The sequence below is a fragment of the Glycine max genome, chromosome 14 (assembly GCF_000004515.6).
Source record: "Glycine max cultivar Williams 82 chromosome 14, Glycine_max_v4.0, whole genome shotgun sequence".
Lineage (NCBI taxonomy): Eukaryota > Viridiplantae > Streptophyta > Magnoliopsida > Fabales > Fabaceae > Glycine > Glycine max.
In genome coordinates, this window is record NC_038250.2 from 1,719,964 (window position 1) to 1,741,750 (window position 21,787).

Genomic DNA, 21,787 nt, shown 5'->3' on the forward strand with positions numbered 1-21,787 from the left:
AGATTTTAATTGTGTTACTTTAATCCCTTAAATTTTGTTCAAATTATAATAATATCCTTCCATTTTGATTTTATTTAATATATTGAAATTAATTGATATAACAAATTAACATTTAAATACATTATACCATCTGAAAAACATAAAAATGTGGTGACCTACAAAGATAGTTAGACTGTTATTGACTTAATTTTTGATGCTGTTTGTCGTTTATCCTGAATAAATTAATAAGCTAAATATTAAATAAAAGCTGAAGGGAAAAAAATTCCTTTTATCACGTTCACAACATTTTTCCAGTAAAAGCAATAAAATCAGAATAAAAAAGAACTTTATTGTAAATGAAAGAAACTTCCAGAACTAAAAATGAAAAAAACTTAAGAACTTACACTTGATTCAACAAAGTCCGTGAGGAATCTTGGTCGCCATCGCGCACCCGCGAACCAGAAATTTCAATTCCCTCCATTTTCCCCTCAAATTCAAATCCCCTAAAGTCTCCCTTATATACATTACAAACACACACCTCAATTCAATTTCCATGGCGAACTTCGAAGTGCCCTCATTTTCCCTAGGCCTCGACGATACGCCCCCCCATTCCCCAATCCATCCACCTCTTTCTCCCGATCTTCACGTCTCCGACTCCGACTCCGACTCCGATCCCGAATCCCGACCCGACCCGCCTCGCCCCCTCCTCAAACGCCTCCGCCGCGGGCCCCCGCCACCGTGTCTCGACCCCGATGCCGACGCCGACGATGACATCGAGGATTTCTCCTCGCAAGAAGATCCCGATCAAGGTCAGGTTAGCTAACACTTCTAATATTTCACCTCTCTCTCCGCTTTTCAATTTTAAATAATAATAATAATAATAATTTCCCTATTATTTATCTGTTGTAATATTATTAGGGCATGCGGTTCCATCGGCGTGGAATCGAAATCATTCTGTGTGTAGCAGCTCGAAAGTTTCGTTGAATAGAAGTGGGGTTTTGACCCCTCATTCGTGTAGCAACTCTTTCAGGGATAGGAAAAGAAAGGAACTTTCTAATGATGTTCCGGCTTCAGCCAGGTTAGAGACAGGGAAGAGTGGCTTGATGTTTCCCAAGTTAACCACTAGTCCTCTCCGAAGGTTTCAATTGATTGATTCGGACTCCGATGATGCTGATGTTGGTGTTGGTGCTGGTACTAGTGATGCCAATAAAGTTAACCCTAATAGTCATTTGGAACAAGAGAAGAAAACATCTGCTGACGAGAACAGAAATGAGGATCTGTGGAAGGATTTTTCGCCGGTGAAGAATGTTTCTGTTAATAGGTTTCAATTGCTTTCAGATTCCGATGATTCGGATGTTGATGTTGGTGGTGCCAATAAAGTTAACACTAACAGTCGTTTGGAACAAGATAATAAAACTTCGGTTGATGTGAACGGAAATAAGGATCAGTGGAAGGATTTTTTGCCGGTGAAGAATGTTTCTGTTAGTAAGTTTCAATTGCTTTCAGATTCTGATGATTCAGATGTTGATGTGGATGTAGGTGGTGCCAATAAAGCTAACCCTAACCGTCATTTAGAACAAAATAAGAAAACATCGCCTGATGATGATCTATGGAAGGATTTTTTGCCGGTGAAGAATGTTTCTGTCCCCACGCCCGCCTTCAATGAGATATGTGAAGAATACTTTCGTTCTGCCAATTGCAAGGAAGTAGGTGGTGATGCATCTAAAAGTTTTAGTGAGAGGAATCCTGGGGTTAGTTCTAGCTGCCAGAGGTATCAACAACGATGGGAATCAACAGACCCCGTTCATCCTGCTCATAGTTATTTTTTCCATGAGGATCCGAGAATTCAGCAGTTAGTCCGCAGCCGCCTGCGGAATTTTAATCCACTAGGTACCATCAACACAGTGAATCAGCAACCTAATTTCTCACACATTGATTACATGTAAGTTGTAACCCATGTTTGTTTTTTGTTTTAATCTTTTGGTAATGATTTAAAAAGAAAGTGATTGTCATTTTGTATTTTATATTGTTTGGGTGTATTTTGCTTTCAGGGGACAATTTGGTAATGGAGGAGCCTCAAACATGCAGGGAGTTCAAAATGGTTTTATTAATTGCTCAACAAGGGGGGGAAACAAATCAAGTAATTTGAATGTTGATGGATCTTTTAATGCTTCTGGAGGCTGGGTGGATCCCAAAATTGTTTCTCCATTCAGCCATGGGGAATCTTCTAGAAAGAAAGCAACAAAGAGGAATGGCTCTAAGAATAGTGTCTCAAAAAGTAATAGTAAAGCAAACAAATCAAACCCTGCGAACCAATCATGTGCTTCTGGGGGCTGGGTGGAACCCAGGAGCTGCACCAGTTTGCCAAAGGATGCAGGCAAAAGGCGTGTTCAAGCAAGTGGTGAATCTGCTGGTCATTGGTTTACATCGCCAGAAGGAAGAAAGGTATGAGAAAAAATCTTAAAATTTTGATGTTTAATGTTATTAAGTATTAACTGGTTAAATTTATTTACTTTTCTCATGTTAGATGCTGGTCATAAGAAGTTATGCGAGCTGTTTTGTTATGTTGTTTAAAATTGAAATGCAAAAAACCCATACAGTATGTTACTTAAGATGTATATAGATGCAATGAAATTCAAATTATCACATTACATAATGCCTTTTTTTTGTGTGGAAATATTGTTCTATGATTTGATGCACACGATCCCATCATTCCAATATAACTATGTAACCCTAGATAGTGATACTCAATCTCCCATTGTTTTTGTCAACATTCTTTTGACATTAAGATGAATTGTTATATAGGGACCAATTCCTACTTGATGTTTAATTCCTAGTTGATGTTTAATGGCAGGGACCAATTCCTAGTGGTTTTGAAATTATAGGACCAGAACCAAAATTGTGAAAAGCTTTTAAGCCTTTTTCAAACCAATCTATTTTGTCATATTGTATAAATCTATTAGAATCTGATTCTTTATTTACCCCCGGCAGGTTTATGTCAACAAAAGTGGGGAGGAGTTGACAGGCCGCAATGCTTATAGACAATATCGGAAGGTACATATACTTGCATACCATTCTGATGTTTTGTTGTCCTTTTGGTTGTGATGTAGCACTGAATGCCTTTGATGTTTACAGGAGAGTGGAGCAGGATTCAAGAAATCAAGAAAGAAAAAAGGTGCCAAGACGACAAATGCCAAGAAGAGGAACTGAACACTTGATGGCAAGACATTTATTCCCCGCCTGGTCCACACCCCATAATTTACTTGTGGATCTTATGACTAGCAATACCCTATAGGTTCAATTATGCTAAATTGCCCTAAACTTCCGGTATCATGTGTTGAATGCGGACAAGGAAGCTAGCCATCCAGCATGCGGCATCACACGAGGAAACTGAATGAGGGTCTTGTTGCTTAGTGGAGATTTGATTCTAAAAAATCCTGGCAAGTAGATATTGTGAGCTTATTATACAAGTGGTTCTGTACAGGGCACACGGACCTAATGTCTTTGGCCATCATGAAATTGTAACTTTGGATAACCATTCACTTTTTTATTTATTAGGATTCACAATAATGCTTCGATTCCATCTTGATTCTCCACTTGGTTCTCTTTGTGCTTATTATGATCGCTTGTTGCTATGTCAATTATGCATAATTTACTTCGGGTGTTTGTAGATTAAAGATAATAATGGAACGATAGAAATGATAGCATATTTTAAGTAAATGAAGACATCGAGAGGGCCTTTTCTTGGGCCTTTTCTTCCGTCTATCTTGAGCTGAGGATACGAGATGCTTCGCCTGTATTATTTGGGCTCTTTTTGTTGATTTTTATTGGCTCCATTTGTTGATGTTTAATGCACATGTACCAAATAAATACTGAAGTTTGCAGACGATGTAAACTTAAATTAGGACATCATATTTGTGAGCGGAAACTTAAATCAGGAGATACGTGAGATTAGCTTACGTGTACAGATTAAAAAATTAGGAATTTTCACCAGAAAAATAGAAAAGGAATTTAACTTTCCAAAATCCTTATAACCTTTTAATTTTTTAATAAAAGGGATAACAAAATTGCTTTTATTAATAACGAATAAAGATAAAGCCATAAAGGTGGTCAGTTTTGCAGAAGCGTCCAATCTTCACGATTTTATTCCATCCAAAATGATAGATTGAATACAATTTGGAATTAAATTGAAAACTTGTTGACGAGCATAAAATCTAGAAACCCTTGACAAACAATAAACTACTTGATTGGCTTGTCTACGTACTAACTAATTGGATGGCTTTAGTAGAACGTGGGGCCAAAAATAAAATAAAAAAAGCAGATTGAACCGGTAATTACCAATGATTTCCCTTATTTGAATTTATCTCTTTCAACTCCCCGGAAGGGGGAAAAGTGTTAAAAAAAAAGTTCACATTTGTCAGAAGCTATTAAAAATTTAGGCCTTCAGTTCATTCATCGTCTTCATTGATGATTAGAAGTATTCTGCTTGTCTTCGCCCTTGTCTTTTGGAAATGGAGAACCCTTGGATTTCAATATCTGTTGGCATACTCTGAAAACCCATCAAAATAGAACATTCATTAGTTTTGAGATAAAATCAATGTATATAATGACAATCAAGTTAAATTGGAGCAAATGAACAATGCTTTGCTTCAGAAAGGGGTATAATTCTGACCCAAATAAATGATCATAGTACCCTACAGTTATGCATCTCTGAAAAGGAAAACAGAAAGTTAAAATCATACGAGTTTAAATCTTCTGTCTTGCTCTTGATATCACTTGACAATAATACTGGATCAAAGTTCTTAGGGTAAAGATCTTGCTGTTGCCTCATCTCTCTTAGCCACTGCTCTGCTTTATTGCACTCATTGATGATCTGAAAAAGAAAGTTGTCACTTAAAAACTGATACTAAGGGAAACATCCCACAATTATATTTATTCACTTGTTTATTGTTGTACCTGTTCTTTATCTTGGGGTGGAAGAGAATCTGCAGACATTCGATACTCTACAATGCAACTTAACAAATCTCTTGTAGCTTGTGGTCTTGCTTCTGTGTCTTTATACCGAAACTCAATTGGATCCACCAGCTGTAGAAGATGGAGATTGTAAGCAAGAAGTATGGCGTATGAAACATGGAGATTGGAGAAACAAAAGTAACCTGTTTTAGATCTTCTAGTTTTGCAGAATAAGCATCTACAGTTTCGTCATCACCATCATCATAAAGCCAATCCTCAGTCGCTTTCAGGCTCCTAGATATGTCCTTCCTCTCATGTTCGCTTGAAAAGCTTAGATATGTGCTGAATAGCTATTCATACAAGCAAATAAATTTAAATACCAGTACAGAATGAAAAGTAGAGCATAGACATGAAGACAGCTTTAATAAAATCAATGGTAAGAAAAGGCATAAGGATTCAGCTTTTAATTTTATATCCTATGCAGATTTTATTACAAAGTATAACAGCGGACCATCCTCAGCTTCACAAAGTTTTACCCTTACATTTACTTGAGTCATGACAGGAGTCATTAAAATTAAAAATCAATTCTTCAATGACTATAAAACAGCTTTTTCTCATTTTGATATATTCAATACTTTCATATTTACATGGCAAAATTTAAGGCTCTAGTTTTTGAAGAAGGAACACCTCACAGTAAAGATATGAAAAAGAAGAAAAAAAGGATCACGCAATGAACAATTATCTATTTTAGCAGATGAGATGTGTGACCGCTTATACAATTTAATTGAATCAGAGAAGCCAGTGATGTCTACATCTCATTAAGATATTGAACATGTACCTTACTCCTCGTTTCGTAAATATAAGACTCCAACGAATTCTTCCTGTCTTTGGTCAGCTCAATTGTTCTGTCCTGATCAGCTAACTGGAGTTCTTTTTCTTGAGCTTCCAATATCTCAGCCTTGGTCATTCCACCATAAATGTTTTCACTCACAGGTACATGAAGCCTTCTGTTAGCTTTATCTTTTTTTGTACCATCAGCCTGTAACAAGGCATGATAGTAACACTTTTATTTTCTCAAAACACCAACATGAATCATATCTGCAATCAAAACAATCTCCACAAGATAAAAATGTACATATACAACATCACAGACATTATAAAAAACAGTTGCAACAGACTGACAGTCAAAGACATGGTACAGATTCAGTATCAGAAATAATCAGATAATAAAATTTAGCCATAAAATTGTTCGTGTTAAAAGGAAAATTTGCTAGAAATCTCTAATATCTGAGATATCTTCCAGTAAAAAAAGGTGAGCAGGGGGGAGAGACAGAACAACATGGGAGTACTTACCAAATGGCGTGGAGCTTCACACTTTTTGTTGATACTATCTTCTGTGACATTTTCAACTGTCTCAGAAACAGGTTCAACATTCATTGCTTCAGAATTTGAATGATAATCACCTGTTGTAACTGAATCATCCACATGATCCTCCATCAACTGAAAGACAAAAATGACCATGTGCATAGATAGATCTCTCAGAAAACTAATAATGCAATATGAAGAGATAAAATTGAGGTTTCTTACTGTAGCTGATTCAATACTGATAATGCCATGCAAATTTAGTTGAACTCGAACTTTAATTCTTGCCTTACTTCCATGGGATCCATGGAAAGGATCAATCTAAATAGAAATGACAAACAAATGCATAAGCATCCAAAAACAAGGTGTAGGCATAAGCATACATAACACTTTTTAATCACTGGCACAAGGAATGGCAGTATCTCAATATTGAGATGTCTTATATTATATAATAGACATTAGCAAATGTTAGCCAATTGTCATTGAAGATACTAAAGATTAAATATAGTCATTTCTCTCCATTTGAGAAACTTAGACAGTAGATTTATGAATGGTGTTAGATCCACCATATCTGCTTCCCCTTCTCCTAAGAACATTATGATTTGTTCAAGCATGTGCACACCTACAGATTCTCATATTGCTATACCTAATACTTTTACAACAATGACTTCCTTTGAGATCAGAATAAATGATGGTCAGCAAGGCCATTTAATAATGAAGTCTTTCTCTCCTTCAAGAAAGGGGGAGGTGTCTATTGCATTGTCCCAAGATTCAACAACAGTAGCCCTACATGGATCAAACACCACCATAATGTCTTATCATAAATAATCTCTATAAACAAACCATTTAAATCTTAATCTTTCTTAATGATTTAACTTATAGTTTTTCTTCATCTCTTACTACCTCTAATTATATCTTCCATCTGATTCACTCTCTTTCTTTAGAGATTCTACAAAGTCTTCACACGTGTCTAAACCACTTAAGGCATGATTCTACCATATTTTCTACAACAGATGGTGCCTAACTTTCTAACGCAATCATTCCTAATTCTACCTTGTGTGTCTACTTATCCATCATAACATTCTTGAGTTGGCAATTTTGAGCTTTATTCCTTGTTGAGGTTTTACCACTCAACAGTGAACTTCAAACAACATTGCAGGTCTTGGATTTGACTCCTCTAAAGTGAGGGAATACATTCTAAAGAATAAAGTGCATTTATAACCATTGAATAAAAAATCAACGGTTGAAACTATGATAAAATACAAGCACATGTATAACAAGTAGTAGCTTTATACATAACTGAGTCCTAGACTTGCAATTCAAAAGTAAAAGCTGCAATTATGATGACGATTACCCTATAGTATATACTATTTTTTTACTGTAGAATTAAAAATACCAAAACAGTAAAATGAAGAAGATGAATAAGCTCATAGAGACTATACCACATGCCTTTCATGAAGCACCCAAAAGAAGCAAGAACAGAGAGGGTAATAATTAATTAAAAAAATTAATAACAAAGAATCACGGACAAGATGATCTAAACTCTTTCACATCATAGTAAAGTTCTAAAGCAGGCATACTGTGAAGCAACTTATTTTAGGAGATGTCCCAGGTGGTAATTCATCTGGATTAGCATAGAATGCTTCCAGATGGAGCAAATTACTGCACTGAAATGTTAGAATTTTAACACTTGGAATGGGTTGGCCTTTTGGGAAGAGTACACCATCCGATCCTTCACAAATTGGACTTCCATCACATGAAAGTCCAATGGAAAAAGGAATAGAATCCTGGACCTGAACAAACACAAGAAATTACATTAATTTTATAGAGAGCAATACATGCTAATGCAAAATTCTAAAAAAAAAAACAATGATATCTATGAAGTTAGATATATTTCAATTAAGATAGACAAACTAAATGCAGAAAATAAACCTAGCACCTAGGTAACAACTTGGTTCATTTAGTAATTATTACATTTCTAACCTAAGAATCTACAAACACAAAAATCTACTCTCCTACATATACATATCATATAGATAGGATAAGAATCAATGTTTTGTTTCAATATTCAAACCTCATATTCTTTGACACGGAAAATAGGACTGAGCATTGCACACTGGAGAGCACAACCACGTGCTACACACTCACTTGCATTCAGCGTGCGGCTGAGTTCTCTCTTAAATAGAGAAGTTAATAAATTAGTTATAGCTGGAATCCGTGAACCTGAACCAACTAACTCAACAGAATTAATCTTTTCTACAGTCATGCCGGCATCAGCCAATGCTTTGTTGCAGGGAATATTAAATTTCTCCAGTAATCCTGATGCCAAATTCTCAAATTCTTCCCTCTTGATAAAGCCCTTAACATCTTTTTCATCCATCAAACACTCAATGCTCAGATCAGCCACTGCATTTGCACTCAAAACCTTCTTCAACTTCTCACATGCTACACGCAGCCTCCTACATGCCCTGCCATTAGAATACACGTCAATGCTATACTGTTCCTTAAATCTTGCTGCAAAATGACTAAACAGAACCTCATCAAAGTCTCTCCCCCCTAAGCTACTGTCAAAAGCATGTGAAAGTATCTTCATTTGACCAGCCTGAAATGCTGCAATAGAGACCTGAGTATCACAATGACCTATGTCAACAAATGCAACATAAATATGAGCTGCATTGGGAATATCTGTTTTGTAAACTCCATAACTAAGACCAGTTGCAGTGCAATCATGGATCAACCGCAAAGGCTTCAACCCAACAATTGCTGCTGCATCGAGATATGCTTGTCTCTGCAAGTTGGTAAAGTATGACGGAACCCCAATAACGCAGTCAGAAACTGCGGTCCCAAAATCCTTTTCAGCTATAGTCTTCAAGTGAGCAAAGAGCATTGCTACTATTTGAACCGGGGTAAATGCATGAATCTCCTTCAAGTATTTCAAGCGAATCAGAATGCCACCATCCGGGCCTTCCGAAGTTTCAACTGGGAGCAGTTTTAAATCATTCTGAACATCAGGGTCCGTAAATCTCCTGCCTATTAGTCTCTTCACTTGAGATATTGTGGACTTGGGGTGCATCATAGCAGAAACAGCACCAGCTGACCCTATAAACCGTTGCTTCTCTCCAAAGCAGACCACACCAGGGGTTTCACGTTTGGATTCATCATTCAACAAAACATCAATCACACGTTGCTTCACTGCAGCAATCACACAGTTCTCATTTCCAATATCAATCCCCACTCCACTCATTTTAATTTACTGCGTCCTTCCCTCAAACTACAAACAACTAATTCAATCCAATTCACCCTTTCCACTTCACCAACACAACCCAAAAGTCAAAAACTTCACACAAAGCCGGGCCACAAACATAAGCTTCACATTTCACGCGGCGCTATTACTACAAAAAGAAAAGGTTGGAAACATACACATCAAAATGAAAACTTTATTTCTGCATCATGGAAAGGTATAGAAAACAATGATATAGTGACAATAAATGCTTTGAATAAAGCAAGAAAGTTATGAAGCTGAAGAAATGCTTTGAATGTAAAAAGAAACTTCGAGAGAGAAGAAAAAAATGAGATAAGCCAAAAGGAATAGTGAGAGAAAATGGAAGAAACCTGATTTTGGTGAAGCGGGTTTGGAGAGAAAGATGAATGGTGAAATGGAGAAGCAGTTGGTGACTACATAATTCAGTTGTAATGGCAGAGAGACAAAATCGCCACCGCACTCGCTCAAGCCATAATACCATCTCTATCCCTCGTACAAAACATTTGTAATGGAAAACTTGAGCTATCATCAACCAATAGATCTGACAATAATCAGTTTACACGAGTAGTAAATATGCAACATTAATTATATTTATGGTTGTTATTTTTAAATAGAGTCTCAACATTAGTAATGATATTTCTTATCTTTTTTTCCCATGTTTTCATTACATTTTTTACACTTATTAATTATTATTTATGACATCTTTTATCTCGTTGCTATCACATTTTTCATTTTTTTTTTAATCTTCAATGGTCAATTTTTTTTATACTAATTTTAAGTTTATTTATGTAATACGTGTTTATGTAAAAAGTTAGTGATAAAGATAAAACACGGGAATCCAATTAAAAAAAATTCTCTAGACAAGGATGTAAAATTATTTGCTTCTCTCTCATTTGTTATTTGGTGAAAATTATAAATGAAAGTAATTTAACACAATTAATGAAAAGAATTTACTTGGACATCTGGCTTCTCCAAACATTAATTTCCTATCCCATAGTTATAATTTATCGTATCTTGATTTGTATGGGCATATCTTTGTATCAATATTTTCATTTTTACTAATCCACCTTGCTCCTTGTTCTTTTAAATTTCAACATTTTACCATCACAAATAACTCTCAATTATTTTTTTTTGTCTATTTGATATATTTGATATTTTATCGTGTGAGTGACATCATCTTGATTTTCATGGGATCATCCAACAAATCATCAAAGGGATTAAACTTTTTTTTTATACTTTAATAATTTAAATATCTATCTTTTAAAAAATAAATATTTAATAAATAATTTTTATAAAAGTATTTATTAGTTTTACATGTTAAAGTAAAATTGATTTTTATTTCAAATGATACAAGAATTAAACATGTGTCATATACTCTCTATTATAAAAAAATGAAATATAAAGAAAATAGTGTGATAATCATAATATTTGAATTTATTGGGGGTTGAAAAAACAAAGTGAAATAGTCTTCATAACGATATCTGGAGTTTAGTTTAGTTATATTAGACAAGTAACTCTTTAAATATGGTGTAAAAAGATGATACAGAACCAAAGATCTTTTCATAAGTTTTTTTATTCTATTATACTGAATAGAATTACATAAATTATAAAAAAAAAATAGTTATTTATATGACTTTAATTTAAAGTATTCTGCATGTTTAATCTCAACATCATGATTTATTAATCTTCCATCAATCTCTCCCCGATCACATCTACTACAAAAGATACTTAATCACTCTATGCTTGCAAAAATGATCTAACATTCACTTTATTTTTTAATCAAAATCAGAGATGATAACACACAATAAAGTTTACTTAAAAAAAAAAAAACTCAATGGCTAGTTACTAGTGACAGTTGGATCCTTGGGCTGGTGTGACCAATAGTTTTCATGGAATACAATGACTAATGAGTGTTCTCTTTACAAGTCTTCCATATTCAAAATCACTCCTAGGATACAAATTAATTAATAATTTCTTCTTCTTCAGAGTGTGGATCAATAATCTTGTTGCCTTGATACATGGTTATTTGAGATAACCATTTTAAATAAAACTTTTTAATTGTCCATAGACTATTTTTTTAATATATTCTTTTAATACAATTATTTTTCATAAAAGATGTATATTTATAATAGGGTAAATTCATTGTTATCTATTTTAAATGTTTAGCATGTAATTTTTTGAATAAACATCTTATTTAGAATTTATCTATGCAGTCCTTTATTGTATTTTTGTGGCATAAAAAAAATAAAAGTTTAATTCTCACCTATGGTATCATGAACATAAGTTAGTTTTGATTAAACACATACAGAAAAATATAGATCTGACTTGTCTTGTTACTTAGTCATATAAATATGCAAGATTGATTATAGTATAGTAGTTATTACTTTGTTGTTAATATTAACAATGGTGTTCAATACACATTTTACTTATATTATAAATAATATATTAAAATATAGTTAATTGAGGAAGTATCTACCATATTTTAAATTATATAAAATTCTATTTACTTAATTTTGTAATGACACGATTTTTTTTTAACCTTATTTGACTAGTTGGACCTTGATTAATCCTAATTAAGTTGGATGAACATATCTAAGAGGACAAACTTTAATTCTATTTTTTTTATATCCCTAGCACTCAAATCTATGACTTTAATCATAAGAAACTACTACTTTTGAAGTTTCAATATTATAATTAAATAACTGAATTTATGTATTCGTGAAAAAGTTACAAAAACAAATTAAGTAGAAACAAAAACTTATTAAGTAAACTAATTAGTGAAGGGGTTTGAAAATAAAGAATAACATGAACCAAGATATACATGCTAGCCAACTTATCTTTCAAGGATTTTGTCTATTTTTTATTTATGAAAATAAAAAAATATGTATCAAGAGATTTACAATAATTGATTCATTCTTCTCAGTTATTTGAATTAAATCCTTATATATGTATCACTCATGCAATGAGGGTGTTTGCACACAAAAAACTTGCTAACCTCTTACCTAATCCTACTCATAAAAAATTGTTCATTTGTAACCGTCACTTGGATCCGATGTTAAGCTACATATTAATGTCCATTTATGCCAAGACATCTCATGCAATGTGTGTTTTTTAACATTTGAATAGGCTTTGCATGAGTCGAGACCAATATTATTCATTTTATTTTTTTGCTAGGCAAAGATGATTAATAGAAGGACTTGAATAGAGCACAAGGTATACCCACATCAAAAAACCCGAAAGAACAACATACAAAGATAATAACAGAACATGCTCGAGGAGTATCACAAGATCAATACATATATTCCTAATTCACACTACTAGACCATCAATTTCAACCAGGTTGATTCACAACCATAGCCCATGCACAATACCCTCCCTCAATAAGGTCCAACACTAAAATCTAACCACCCAGCTAATTGTGCCTAAAGCTATCAAGATTCAAAATGCACTCACCTGGTGAGATCATCCATTCAGCAAACGAGTAATTAAACCCATCCACTTTAGGATACAGCCATACCCATGACTTCATACTAATAGCGTCCGAGAGAGCATGGAAAGATAACACACGTGATGCTTGTTCAATGTAACCGTACTAGTAAGATCCTGAAAATTTTTCCACCTCCTCACCCTCTCATTCAAACTACCTTTTTTCCCACTTGAAATCCCACACCCATGTCTCTCCTTCCCACTTACCCATACCCCTACCACGTTGTCTTTTTGCAATGAATTGTGGTACATTCTATTAAATTTTAACATCAGTTTTTCATCTCCTAACCAATAATCCTTCCAAAAGTTTACCACATGGCCATCTCCAACACAAGGTACCACTTGTGAATCAAATCATCTTGTTTCCTCATTATGTCCACATACCCTCCCCAAATCATTCCAGCAAGTGGATTGTTTAGAAAGAGTTCTACTTGATCCTAAATTTTGCCATCCCTCATATTTTGTTCTAATGACTTCATAACACAACCCTTCCCCCTCATTAAGCATACTCCACTTTCACTTTGCTAGTAAGGGCTCATTAAATACGGAGATATTCTTAATCCCTAAGCCACCTTTCTGTTTTGGAAGGCAAACAGTTCCCATTTTCCCAGGCAATTTTCCTATTCCTCCTTCCAAACCTACCCATAGAAAGTTTCTCTCCAATCTAATAAACTTCTTGACCACACCTTAGGCATCTTATAAAAAGAAAGCAAATACAAGGGCAAAGAAGAAACGATGGATTTAATTAAACACATTCTAATGCCAAAGGATAAATTTTTGCTCCTCCACTTGGGAAGCTTGGAACTCATTTTGTAACTCGTTAACTGCTCCAGGTCAACCCCTATGCCTCCCAACTTACTCTCGTTGAACTTTACTTTTAAACCAGATGTAAGTTCAAACTTCTTAAGATTGCTCCGAAAACTATAACATTATGCAAGGAAGCATCCCCACAAATAGTGTCATTGGCAAATTGAAGAAGGTATCCACCTTGTAACTCCTAAAAGGATTCTTGGCTACAGCTTGTCTCATAAGACCACTTCCGTGAGGAAGAGAAAGGAAGCCGACTGATCCCCTTGTCTCACTCCTTTTTGTGGAGTGCATTCTGAGATGGGACTTCCATTGACTAAGATAGAAATTTAGCTGGATTCCAAGCAAGTTCTAATCCAACCAATTCACCTTGCACAAAATCCAAGTATTTCCCTCATCTCATACAAAAAAACTCCACAATGAATTATAAGCCTTCTCATGGTCAACTTTAAGGATCATGCACTCCTTCTTACACCTTTTAGCCTTCTCCGCCACCTCATTTGCCACAACAACACCATCAAGCATGCTCCTTCCTCCTAATAAAAGCCCCCTTACCTCTCATCAATGTATTGAGTACCCCTTCCAACTTCCTTGGTAACACCTTTGCAATAGTCTTATAGATACATCCAATTAACAAAATGTGTCCATACTCACCAAGACCTTGAGGATCACTGATAAGAATATGCTCAAGTACTTTTTATATTGTAAATTATGATGATATATAGTAAAATTATTAATTTTTATGATGATTAATTAAAAATATAAATTACTATTATATATGATTTGACTTTTAAGTTTTGTGATAGTTTTTTTAAATAATTATATTAATTATTTTTAGTTAAATAAAAGTGTTACATTAACATTATATCAAAATTATAGTTTATAAAAAAATCTTTTATAAAAGGTCTACCTACCTCAATTAAGCAATAAACTGATACAACTTTTTTAAAATTAATTTGAAAATTTAGTTTAAATTTATACATATTAATCTTTTTTTTAAAATTAATTTAACTTACATGTATTATTAATGTAAGAATATTTGTATGTAAATATTTAATAAAATCTAACTATTTTATCATATTATACATGTTATTTATTAACGTGAAAGCCGTAAATGAATGTTTATGTAAAAATATTTAGTATTATCAATATATGAAGTAAGCTCTTAAAGATTTGGATGTAAAACTCCTTATTTATACTGAATTGAATTGGACATTCTGAGAGGCTTGTATTATTAAATTGGATGACATGGTTTTTTATATGCTATTTTGAGCCTGTACTCAATACATTGATGATGGTTAGGTGCTTTTGTAACACCTGAGGCTTTTGGAGATATTAGGAATGTCCCACATCATTATGGTTAGGTGCTTTTGAGCCACATGTACCTGTAACATTTATTGAACCATGCCTCGCCTCACCTCTCTCTCATTTGTTTCTATAGACTTAATTAAATTTTTAGTTTTTTAATTTTTTTAAAATTTAAATTTTAATCTCTAAACAAAAATTTGATTAGTCATGTAAAACTTTTTTATTAAACTTTTTAGTCAAACTTTTATTCAGAGTTAAAAATTAAAAATTTAGTTAACCTCTTTGCTTTATATATCACTTTCTAGTTTATTCAAGATTTATCGACAATGTTGTTTTTTTTACCTCATCTATATTTTTAATGAATAGCTTTGTACTGAAAAAGAAATAAAACAAACTCCGAAATTAATCCTAAATTTGGTAAACGCTGTTGTGGGTGTTGTAATTTGTATCCGAATTAAATCCATTGTAGAGATAAAGTTTATGTGATCTAATATTATGATTGTGTTATTTTATCATTGGATCAATTTTAAATATTTTCTAATTCAGTACAATTCAAATTACTTTTAGAGAAGCCCACCAACATGCTGATTGGTTGGCTAAACATGAAATTGCTTCTTCATCTCTTTGTCAAGCATGAGAGTCTTGTCTGCTTCAGCTACCTTTGTTAGATAGTTGTTGTTTTTATTTCGTCCACTAATAAAAAAAATTGAGTTGGATTAGAATTTTTTTTTAGTTCCTATAGTTTGAAAGTGATATTTTTGTCTTATAGTTTATATTTTAATTCTTTTTTAGTTCCTATAGTTTAAAAATGATCTTTTTAGTTTTTATAGTTTGTGTTTTAATTCTCTTTTAGTCTCTATAGTTTGAAAGTGATATTTTTAGTTTCTATAATTTGTATTTTAATTATTTTTTAATCCTTATTACAGAAACATATAAAAATAGTTAGTTACAAATTAGTTATAAATTATCAACTATTTTTTATTATAAGTTATCTTGCGATAAATTAGTTACAAATTACTCGCTAATATTTTTGTCGTTAATTGTAATTGATAATATTACTCATATTTTGATGGTAAGGACTAAAAAATAATTAAGATATAAAGTATAGGGGCTAAAAAGAATACTTTCAAACTATAGAGACTAAAAAAGAATTAAAATACAAATTATCAGGACTAAAAAAATCACTTTCAAATTATAAAAAATAAAAGAGAATTAAAATATAAACTATAGGGACTAAAAAAATAAATTTAAAATTATAAGAACTGAAATGTACAAATAATTAAACTATAAGGACCAAATAAATAATTAAATCATTTTTTCTATGAAGGAACAAAAATATGAGAGATAATCACAAGAGTATGGAGGAAAACAAAAAAAAGTGTTAAAAAATAATGGCAATGGATTAATCGGGCCAGCCCAATCATTCATCACGGCCCATTACTTAGCTCATCGTCGTTCACAAAAATGAAGCTTTAACCGCGAACAACTCCTGCACTGCAAACAATTTGTGCCGCAGCAACACCCAAACCATAAACCTAACCCCAACGTTTCTATTCATCTTCATCTTCACCTTCACCTTCGTCTTCAAGCTTCAGCAATGAGAAGGCCGAAATCGAAGGAGTTTCGCAAGCAACAGCGAGTTTCAGAGGAGGAAGAGATAAACCTCTTGAATTCATGGATCCAGTTTCAGCCACCGGACTCCGGTTCGAACCCAATGTCGCTGCCGCGTCTCCCCAAAAACTCCCCCGTTGGTCGCCTCGAAGATAACACCTACTCTCGCTACGCCGGCGCGTCACGGTTTGATCAATTTCCACTCTCGAAGAAAACCAAGGACGCCCTAAGAGAGTCCAAGTTCGTGGCCATGACCGACATCCAGAGAGCGTCTCTTCCCCACGCTCTCTGTGGCCGCGACATCCTCGGCGCCGCCAAAACTGGCTCCGGTAAAACCCTCGCTTTCATTATCCCTGTAAGTGCTTCAAAACCATGAGAAGCTGATACGTGTTCGGGCAAGGTCATTGGTTTAATATATAGTGGGTGAATAGATGGTATATTGAATTTTGGAATTTGTGCTTATTGTTATTTGCTTATGGTGAATTTTGAATGATAGGTGTTGGAAAAGTTGTATAGAGAGAGATGGGGACCTGAAGATGGTGTTGGCAGCATCATCATATCGCCTACAAGAGAATTGGCTGGCCAGTTATTTGATGTGTTGAAAGTTGTTGGCAAACACCATAATTTTAGTGCTGGCCTTCTCATTGGTGGTCGAAAGGACGTTGACATGGAGAAAGAACGTGTAAATGAGCTCAACATATTGATTTGCACACCCGGTAGACTGCTGCAACACATGGATGAAACTCCCAATTTTGATTGTTCACAGATGCAGGTCAATATAACTTTTTTCTTTACGTGATAGATTAACCTCAATCGGACTCCGAAATTAGAGTTACAATTAAGTTGTTTGTTTTATATCACTATCTGTTTCCTCGTGTCTGTTTTTATTTGTTCTTGGGTATGTCAAGATTTTCCGGCCTTAACAACCTTCAGAAAAATTTGCTTCCGTTCCTAGGTGATTTAACAACAGTGGTTGAAGCAGAGTATAGGTGCCCTTTAATTTTTATATGCTTTAGGCCCTTGTAAAGCATAAAATTTTTATTTTGTCTTCCAAAGTATGTTTATTTGGGTCTAACCAGATAACAGATATTTTTTTTTTTTTTGATCAGCAAAAGTAATATATATTAATAATGAAGTACCAGAGGTACTAAAGATACAAAAAGCAAGGTATCTCAGTGACCTGGTTCCAAAGTCAGACTTAAATCAGTCTTGATGGGAACCAGATACTAAGAACAAAATATTAAAAGATTGCTGCCAGTGCAGCTATACTATCCCCCCCCCCCCCCCCACTATTATACAAAAGCTGATGATAAATTTGACGACCAATGACTGAAGGGTATAGAAAAGTTCTCCTCCAAGTTCCTCAGCCAGATAACAGATATGTATCATTAGATTTGGTCAATATAGCTGATGGTTGGGTGGACTTCCCTGATATAGGTTTTGGTACTAGATGAGGCTGATCGGATTCTAGACAGTGGGTTCAAGAAGGAACTAAATGCAATCATTTCCCAACTACCAAAGCGTAGACAAACCTTGCTTTTCTCTGCAACTCAAACAAAGTCAATTCAAGATCTTGCAAGACTAAGTTTGAAGGATCCAGAGTATCTGAGTGTGCATGAAGAATCTGTGACTTCCACTCCTACTCTGTTGAAGCAAATTGTGATGATTGTTCCCCTGGAACAAAAGTTAGATATGTTGTGGAGTTTCATAAAGACACATCTACAGTCGAAAACACTTGTCTTTCTTTCAAGCTGTAAGCAGGTAACTCCACTTTTCTGTCCTGTTTCAAGAAATTCTTTTTCTTGTTGAAGGGAATTGTATATTATAGGCTTCTATTACAATTTTACTGTCATGCCACTTGAAAAGTTGCACCCTTTGATGCTTAGCCAATGCATGGCTACTGGCTAGTCATCATTTGCAAGATTTTTTGTGCAATTTTTGGGTATGTAGTTTGATTTTATGATTGAAACTTGAAAGTTGTCTCATTAGTTTCATATTCAATGGCCAATTAAATAATTGTTTTGTTGTATCTGTAACTGCGTGATGTAGTTCACATGCATAGAACTTCTGTTATGGTTTTCAGTTGTGCTGGTTATGGTTATTGTAATGAGAAATTTTTTAAAGGATTTTTAGGATGAATTTGTCCATAATTCTTTCATGTAATCAGGGAAAATGTTTAAGATGTGGTTTTTGGTGCAAATTCCCTCTTTTGAGCTTGACTATCTTCCATAATGTTCACATCCCTGCTTAATAGGTAAAATTTGTCTTTGAAGCATTTAAGAAACTGCACCCTGGCATACCATTGAAGTGCCTTCATGGGAGGATGAAACAGGAAAGAAGAATGGCAATATATTCTGAGTTTTGTGAGAAGCGCTCTGTTCTCTTCTCAACTGATGTGGCCGCAAGAGGCCTTGATTTTAATAAGGCAGTTGACTGGGTTGTTCAGGTGAGTCTCATCCTGCTTGTGGTTTCCTGTCTTGGAGCAAGTTTTAGGGCTTTGTGGTGGGGTGTTGGAAGCAAAAGGCTTGTTTTATGTTCAGTCTCTCACTTCTCTCTTGCATTTGTAGGTGGATTGTCCTGAAAATGTAGCTTCTTACATACATAGAGTTGGTCGTACTGCTAGATATAAATCTGATGGAAAGTCAGTTTTATTTCTGTTGCCTTCAGAAATTCAAATGCTTGAAAAGTTAAAAGCAGCAAAGGTTCCAGTGCATTTTAATAAGGTACACGTTCCCTGCAAATTAATAGTATGCATGCAATTCCAATTTTCATTTGAACATCAAGGTGTCACTTTTAAATCTGCTTCACTTCAGTGTTATGTTTGTCTGACATTTGCTTTCCATGTTTTTGCAATTGTTGATTATTCAGCCAAGGCAAGAACTACTGCAACCAGTTTCTAGTTTGTTGGCATCTTTACTGGCCAAATACCCAGACATGCAGCATCGGGCTCAGAGGGCATTCATCACATATTTGAGATCCATCCATATCCAAAAGGATAAAGACATATTTGATGTTATGAAACTACCTATTAACGAGTATTCAGCATCATTAGGTTTACCAATGACCCCCAAAATCCGTTTTCTAAACCCGAAAATTAATTCTAAAGATGTGTCAAAATCAATTTTAGTTGAACCAGAGGATTCAGACAAGGAAACTATCTTTGAGGTTTCGAGGAAGCTAGACACAGCTGCTTTCAAGGATGAGGAAACTGAAAATGATATTCTTCAGTTAGCGGATACTGCAAATGAAGGCGAAGTTAAGTCATCTGAAATTGAAGAAATCATGTATGTTCCCGTATTCATTTTTACAGTAGTACAGATTAAAAAATTAGGCTGCTTTCTGATAATGCTGCATTAGTTTCTTTATATATGATTATGGAAAGGGGCTACCCTAGTCTTCTAGTTTCAAAATTGCTGAGGCAAATTGATACTTGAATATAACACCTTATGAGGTGGCTAATAGAAAAAGAAATTCAAACTTGTTCTTACCATTCTTGTGGAGCTTTGAATTTCTTCCTCCATTCTTGTTTACCAATTTGGTTCTTTCCTATGCAGACCAGCAACTCGTGTATTGAAGAAAAAGAAACTCAAGATTAATGTACACAGGCCACTTGGGACTAGGGTTGTATTTGATGATGAGGGCCACACACTTCCTCCACTAGCCAGGATAGCGGACACACAGAGTGGCAAAGAAATGTTGCTCGATCCAGGTATGTCCATACTTTTCAACTGCAAACTGAAGTTGATGGTGAAATTGTTGCTTGTAGATGTATATACGTGTCATTTCTTTCCTTGTTTTCATAGTTTTGTGAAAATAATAAAAAATGTTTAAAATGTTAAAATATAGCTACACACTTGTTTACCAATTAGAAAACCCTTTTGTATTTTCTGCAATCGTCGTTGAATTTGAGAACCTGATCATGGCTAGATCTCATTCTCATCAAATCACTGTATACCATTTTGGTCTTCAGAGCATTGAAGTAGTTAACTTACATGTATGTTCTTACTTCATAAGCGTGGGACATTTGTACATTTTGCCACATCATCTTTATGTCTTGATGCAGAAAAAAAAGCTGAATACTATAGAAGGATGCGAGATGATTTGAAGAAGGCTGACAACGAAGACAAGCTTATAGAGCGTCAGCGGCTTAGAGAAAAAAGAATCAAGCAGAAGATGAAATGGAAGGCTGGGAATGCGGAAGAGGACGACCAAGATGATATATCTGGGTCAGAAGTAGATGAGACTGTTGATAGATGGCATAAAAAGAGTAAAGTATACTTTGATAGTGACAGTGACGAGGGTGAAAGAAATGATGTTACAGGGAATGCAGGTATAACTACCGGTGCGGTTACGTTGGAGGAGCAAGAAGCTCTGGCTTTGAAATTGTTAAATTCCATGCACTCATAGAATATGCGTAATTCAGCTGTAACATTTTGTGACAGCAAAAACGGGTGGAAAGAGAGCAATTCCTGAAACATTATAGGAGTTCTGTTAACAAAAAATTTTGATCTCCCAATTTTTTTGTCATCTCTTTCAAGAAAGGTAGACATAGAATCAATTTACTTAATTTTATTTATTTTAACTAAAAAAATGGGAGTAACGGACATCCTTATGTGTACCAAACACGATGTTAAATATTATTGAGATATTCATAGTTGTACTTCAAAATCTGAATCGTTTACAGGAAAAAACTAGCACCAAAATGGTGTCTTTGCCCCCTGTTAGTTAGAGACCTCCCATTGCTTAGACTGCGTTTTGGAATTCAGACAACCGTTAATAGATGGAATGAATTTAAATAATTTATGAGAAACATGAACTATCAACGAGAGCTATTTTGGTTTGAAAAAAAAACTTTTGGATTGCTGTTTATCACAACTAATATAAACAAGAACTTAATTATTACAACTATTAAATTAAATTAAGGGTTTAGATTAAATACTTAATTACAAATCTTGTCATTGATAAAAAAATTGCAAATTTTGTATTTTTTTTTAAAAAATGGAGATGATAGTAATGAAA

The 21,787-nt window shown here is 34.3% G+C and overlaps 3 protein-coding genes across 4 annotated transcripts; 2 read left to right on the plus strand and 1 right to left on the minus strand.

The window, feature by feature from the left end:
* The first annotated feature begins 197 nt into the window (after positions 1-197).
* Positions 198-3,549, plus strand: LOC100812954 (uncharacterized). Its single transcript, XM_006595672.4, has 5 exons — positions 198-788; positions 898-1,921; positions 2,031-2,424; positions 2,971-3,033; positions 3,115-3,549. Exons 1-5 carry the CDS (start codon positions 533-535, stop codon positions 3,187-3,189), a joined length of 1,812 nt encoding a protein of 603 aa, XP_006595735.1. The 5' UTR covers positions 198-532; the 3' UTR covers positions 3,190-3,549.
* A 764-nt stretch (positions 3,550-4,313) lies between these two features.
* Positions 4,314-10,131, minus strand: LOC100795914 (heat shock 70 kDa protein 16). Of its 2 annotated transcripts, XM_006595674.4 has the most exons (10): positions 9,907-10,131; positions 8,369-9,686; positions 7,875-8,087; positions 6,520-6,615; positions 6,286-6,432; positions 5,771-5,971; positions 5,136-5,282; positions 4,936-5,064; positions 4,722-4,852; positions 4,314-4,528 (listed from the first exon to the last, which is right to left on the minus strand). In XM_006595674.4, the coding sequence occupies exons 2-10, from the start codon at positions 9,536-9,538 to the stop codon at positions 4,441-4,443; spliced, it is 2,322 nt and encodes a 773-aa protein (XP_006595737.1). In that variant the 5' UTR covers positions 9,539-9,686; positions 9,907-10,131; the 3' UTR covers positions 4,314-4,440. The 2 variants fall into 2 exon arrangements, with proteins under 2 accessions (XP_006595737.1, XP_006595736.1); XM_006595673.4 differs by having other exon boundaries at positions 6,286-6,615; positions 9,907-10,110.
* A 6,504-nt stretch (positions 10,132-16,635) lies between these two features.
* LOC100820055 (DEAD-box ATP-dependent RNA helicase 32) lies at positions 16,636-21,436 on the plus strand. Its single transcript, XM_003544888.5, has 8 exons — positions 16,636-17,123; positions 17,265-17,540; positions 18,206-18,529; positions 19,023-19,214; positions 19,336-19,491; positions 19,637-20,052; positions 20,323-20,477; positions 20,832-21,436. Exons 1-8 carry the CDS (start codon positions 16,755-16,757, stop codon positions 21,173-21,175), a joined length of 2,232 nt encoding a protein of 743 aa, XP_003544936.1. The 5' UTR covers positions 16,636-16,754; the 3' UTR covers positions 21,176-21,436.
* The last annotated feature ends 351 nt before the right edge of the window (positions 21,437-21,787 follow it).

What these genes read in the sequence shown, in the direction of transcription:
- LOC100812954 (XM_006595672.4), top strand. Translation starts at nt 533, where the DNA reads ATGGCGAACTTCGAAGTGCCCTCATTTTCCCTAGGCCTCGACGATACG. An exon ending in TTCTCACACATTGATTACAT is followed by an intron (nt 1,922 to 2,030) that starts GTAAGTTGTAAC and finishes TTTTGCTTTCAG; the next exon opens with GGGACAATTTGGTAATGGAG. An exon ending in CTTATAGACAATATCGGAAG is followed by an intron (nt 3,034 to 3,114) that starts GTACATATACTT and finishes TGATGTTTACAG; the next exon opens with GAGAGTGGAGCAGGATTCAA.
- LOC100795914 (XM_006595673.4), bottom strand. Translation starts at nt 9,538, where the DNA reads ATGAGTGGAGTGGGGATTGATATTGGAAATGAGAACTGTGTGATTGCT. An exon ending in GTGAAGCTCCACGCCATTTG is followed by an intron (nt 5,972 to 6,285) that starts GTAAGTACTCCC and finishes GCCTTGTTACAG; the next exon opens with GCTGATGGTACAAAAAAAGA. An exon ending in CACCCCAAGATAAAGAACAG is followed by an intron (nt 4,853 to 4,935) that starts GTACAACAATAA and finishes TTTCTTTTTCAG; the next exon opens with ATCATCAATGAGTGCAATAA.
- LOC100820055 (XM_003544888.5), top strand. Translation starts at nt 16,755, where the DNA reads ATGAGAAGGCCGAAATCGAAGGAGTTTCGCAAGCAACAGCGAGTTTCA. An exon ending in TCTGAAATTGAAGAAATCAT is followed by an intron (nt 20,053 to 20,322) that starts GTATGTTCCCGT and finishes TTTCCTATGCAG; the next exon opens with ACCAGCAACTCGTGTATTGA. An exon ending in AGAAATGTTGCTCGATCCAG is followed by an intron (nt 20,478 to 20,831) that starts GTATGTCCATAC and finishes GTCTTGATGCAG; the next exon opens with AAAAAAAAGCTGAATACTAT.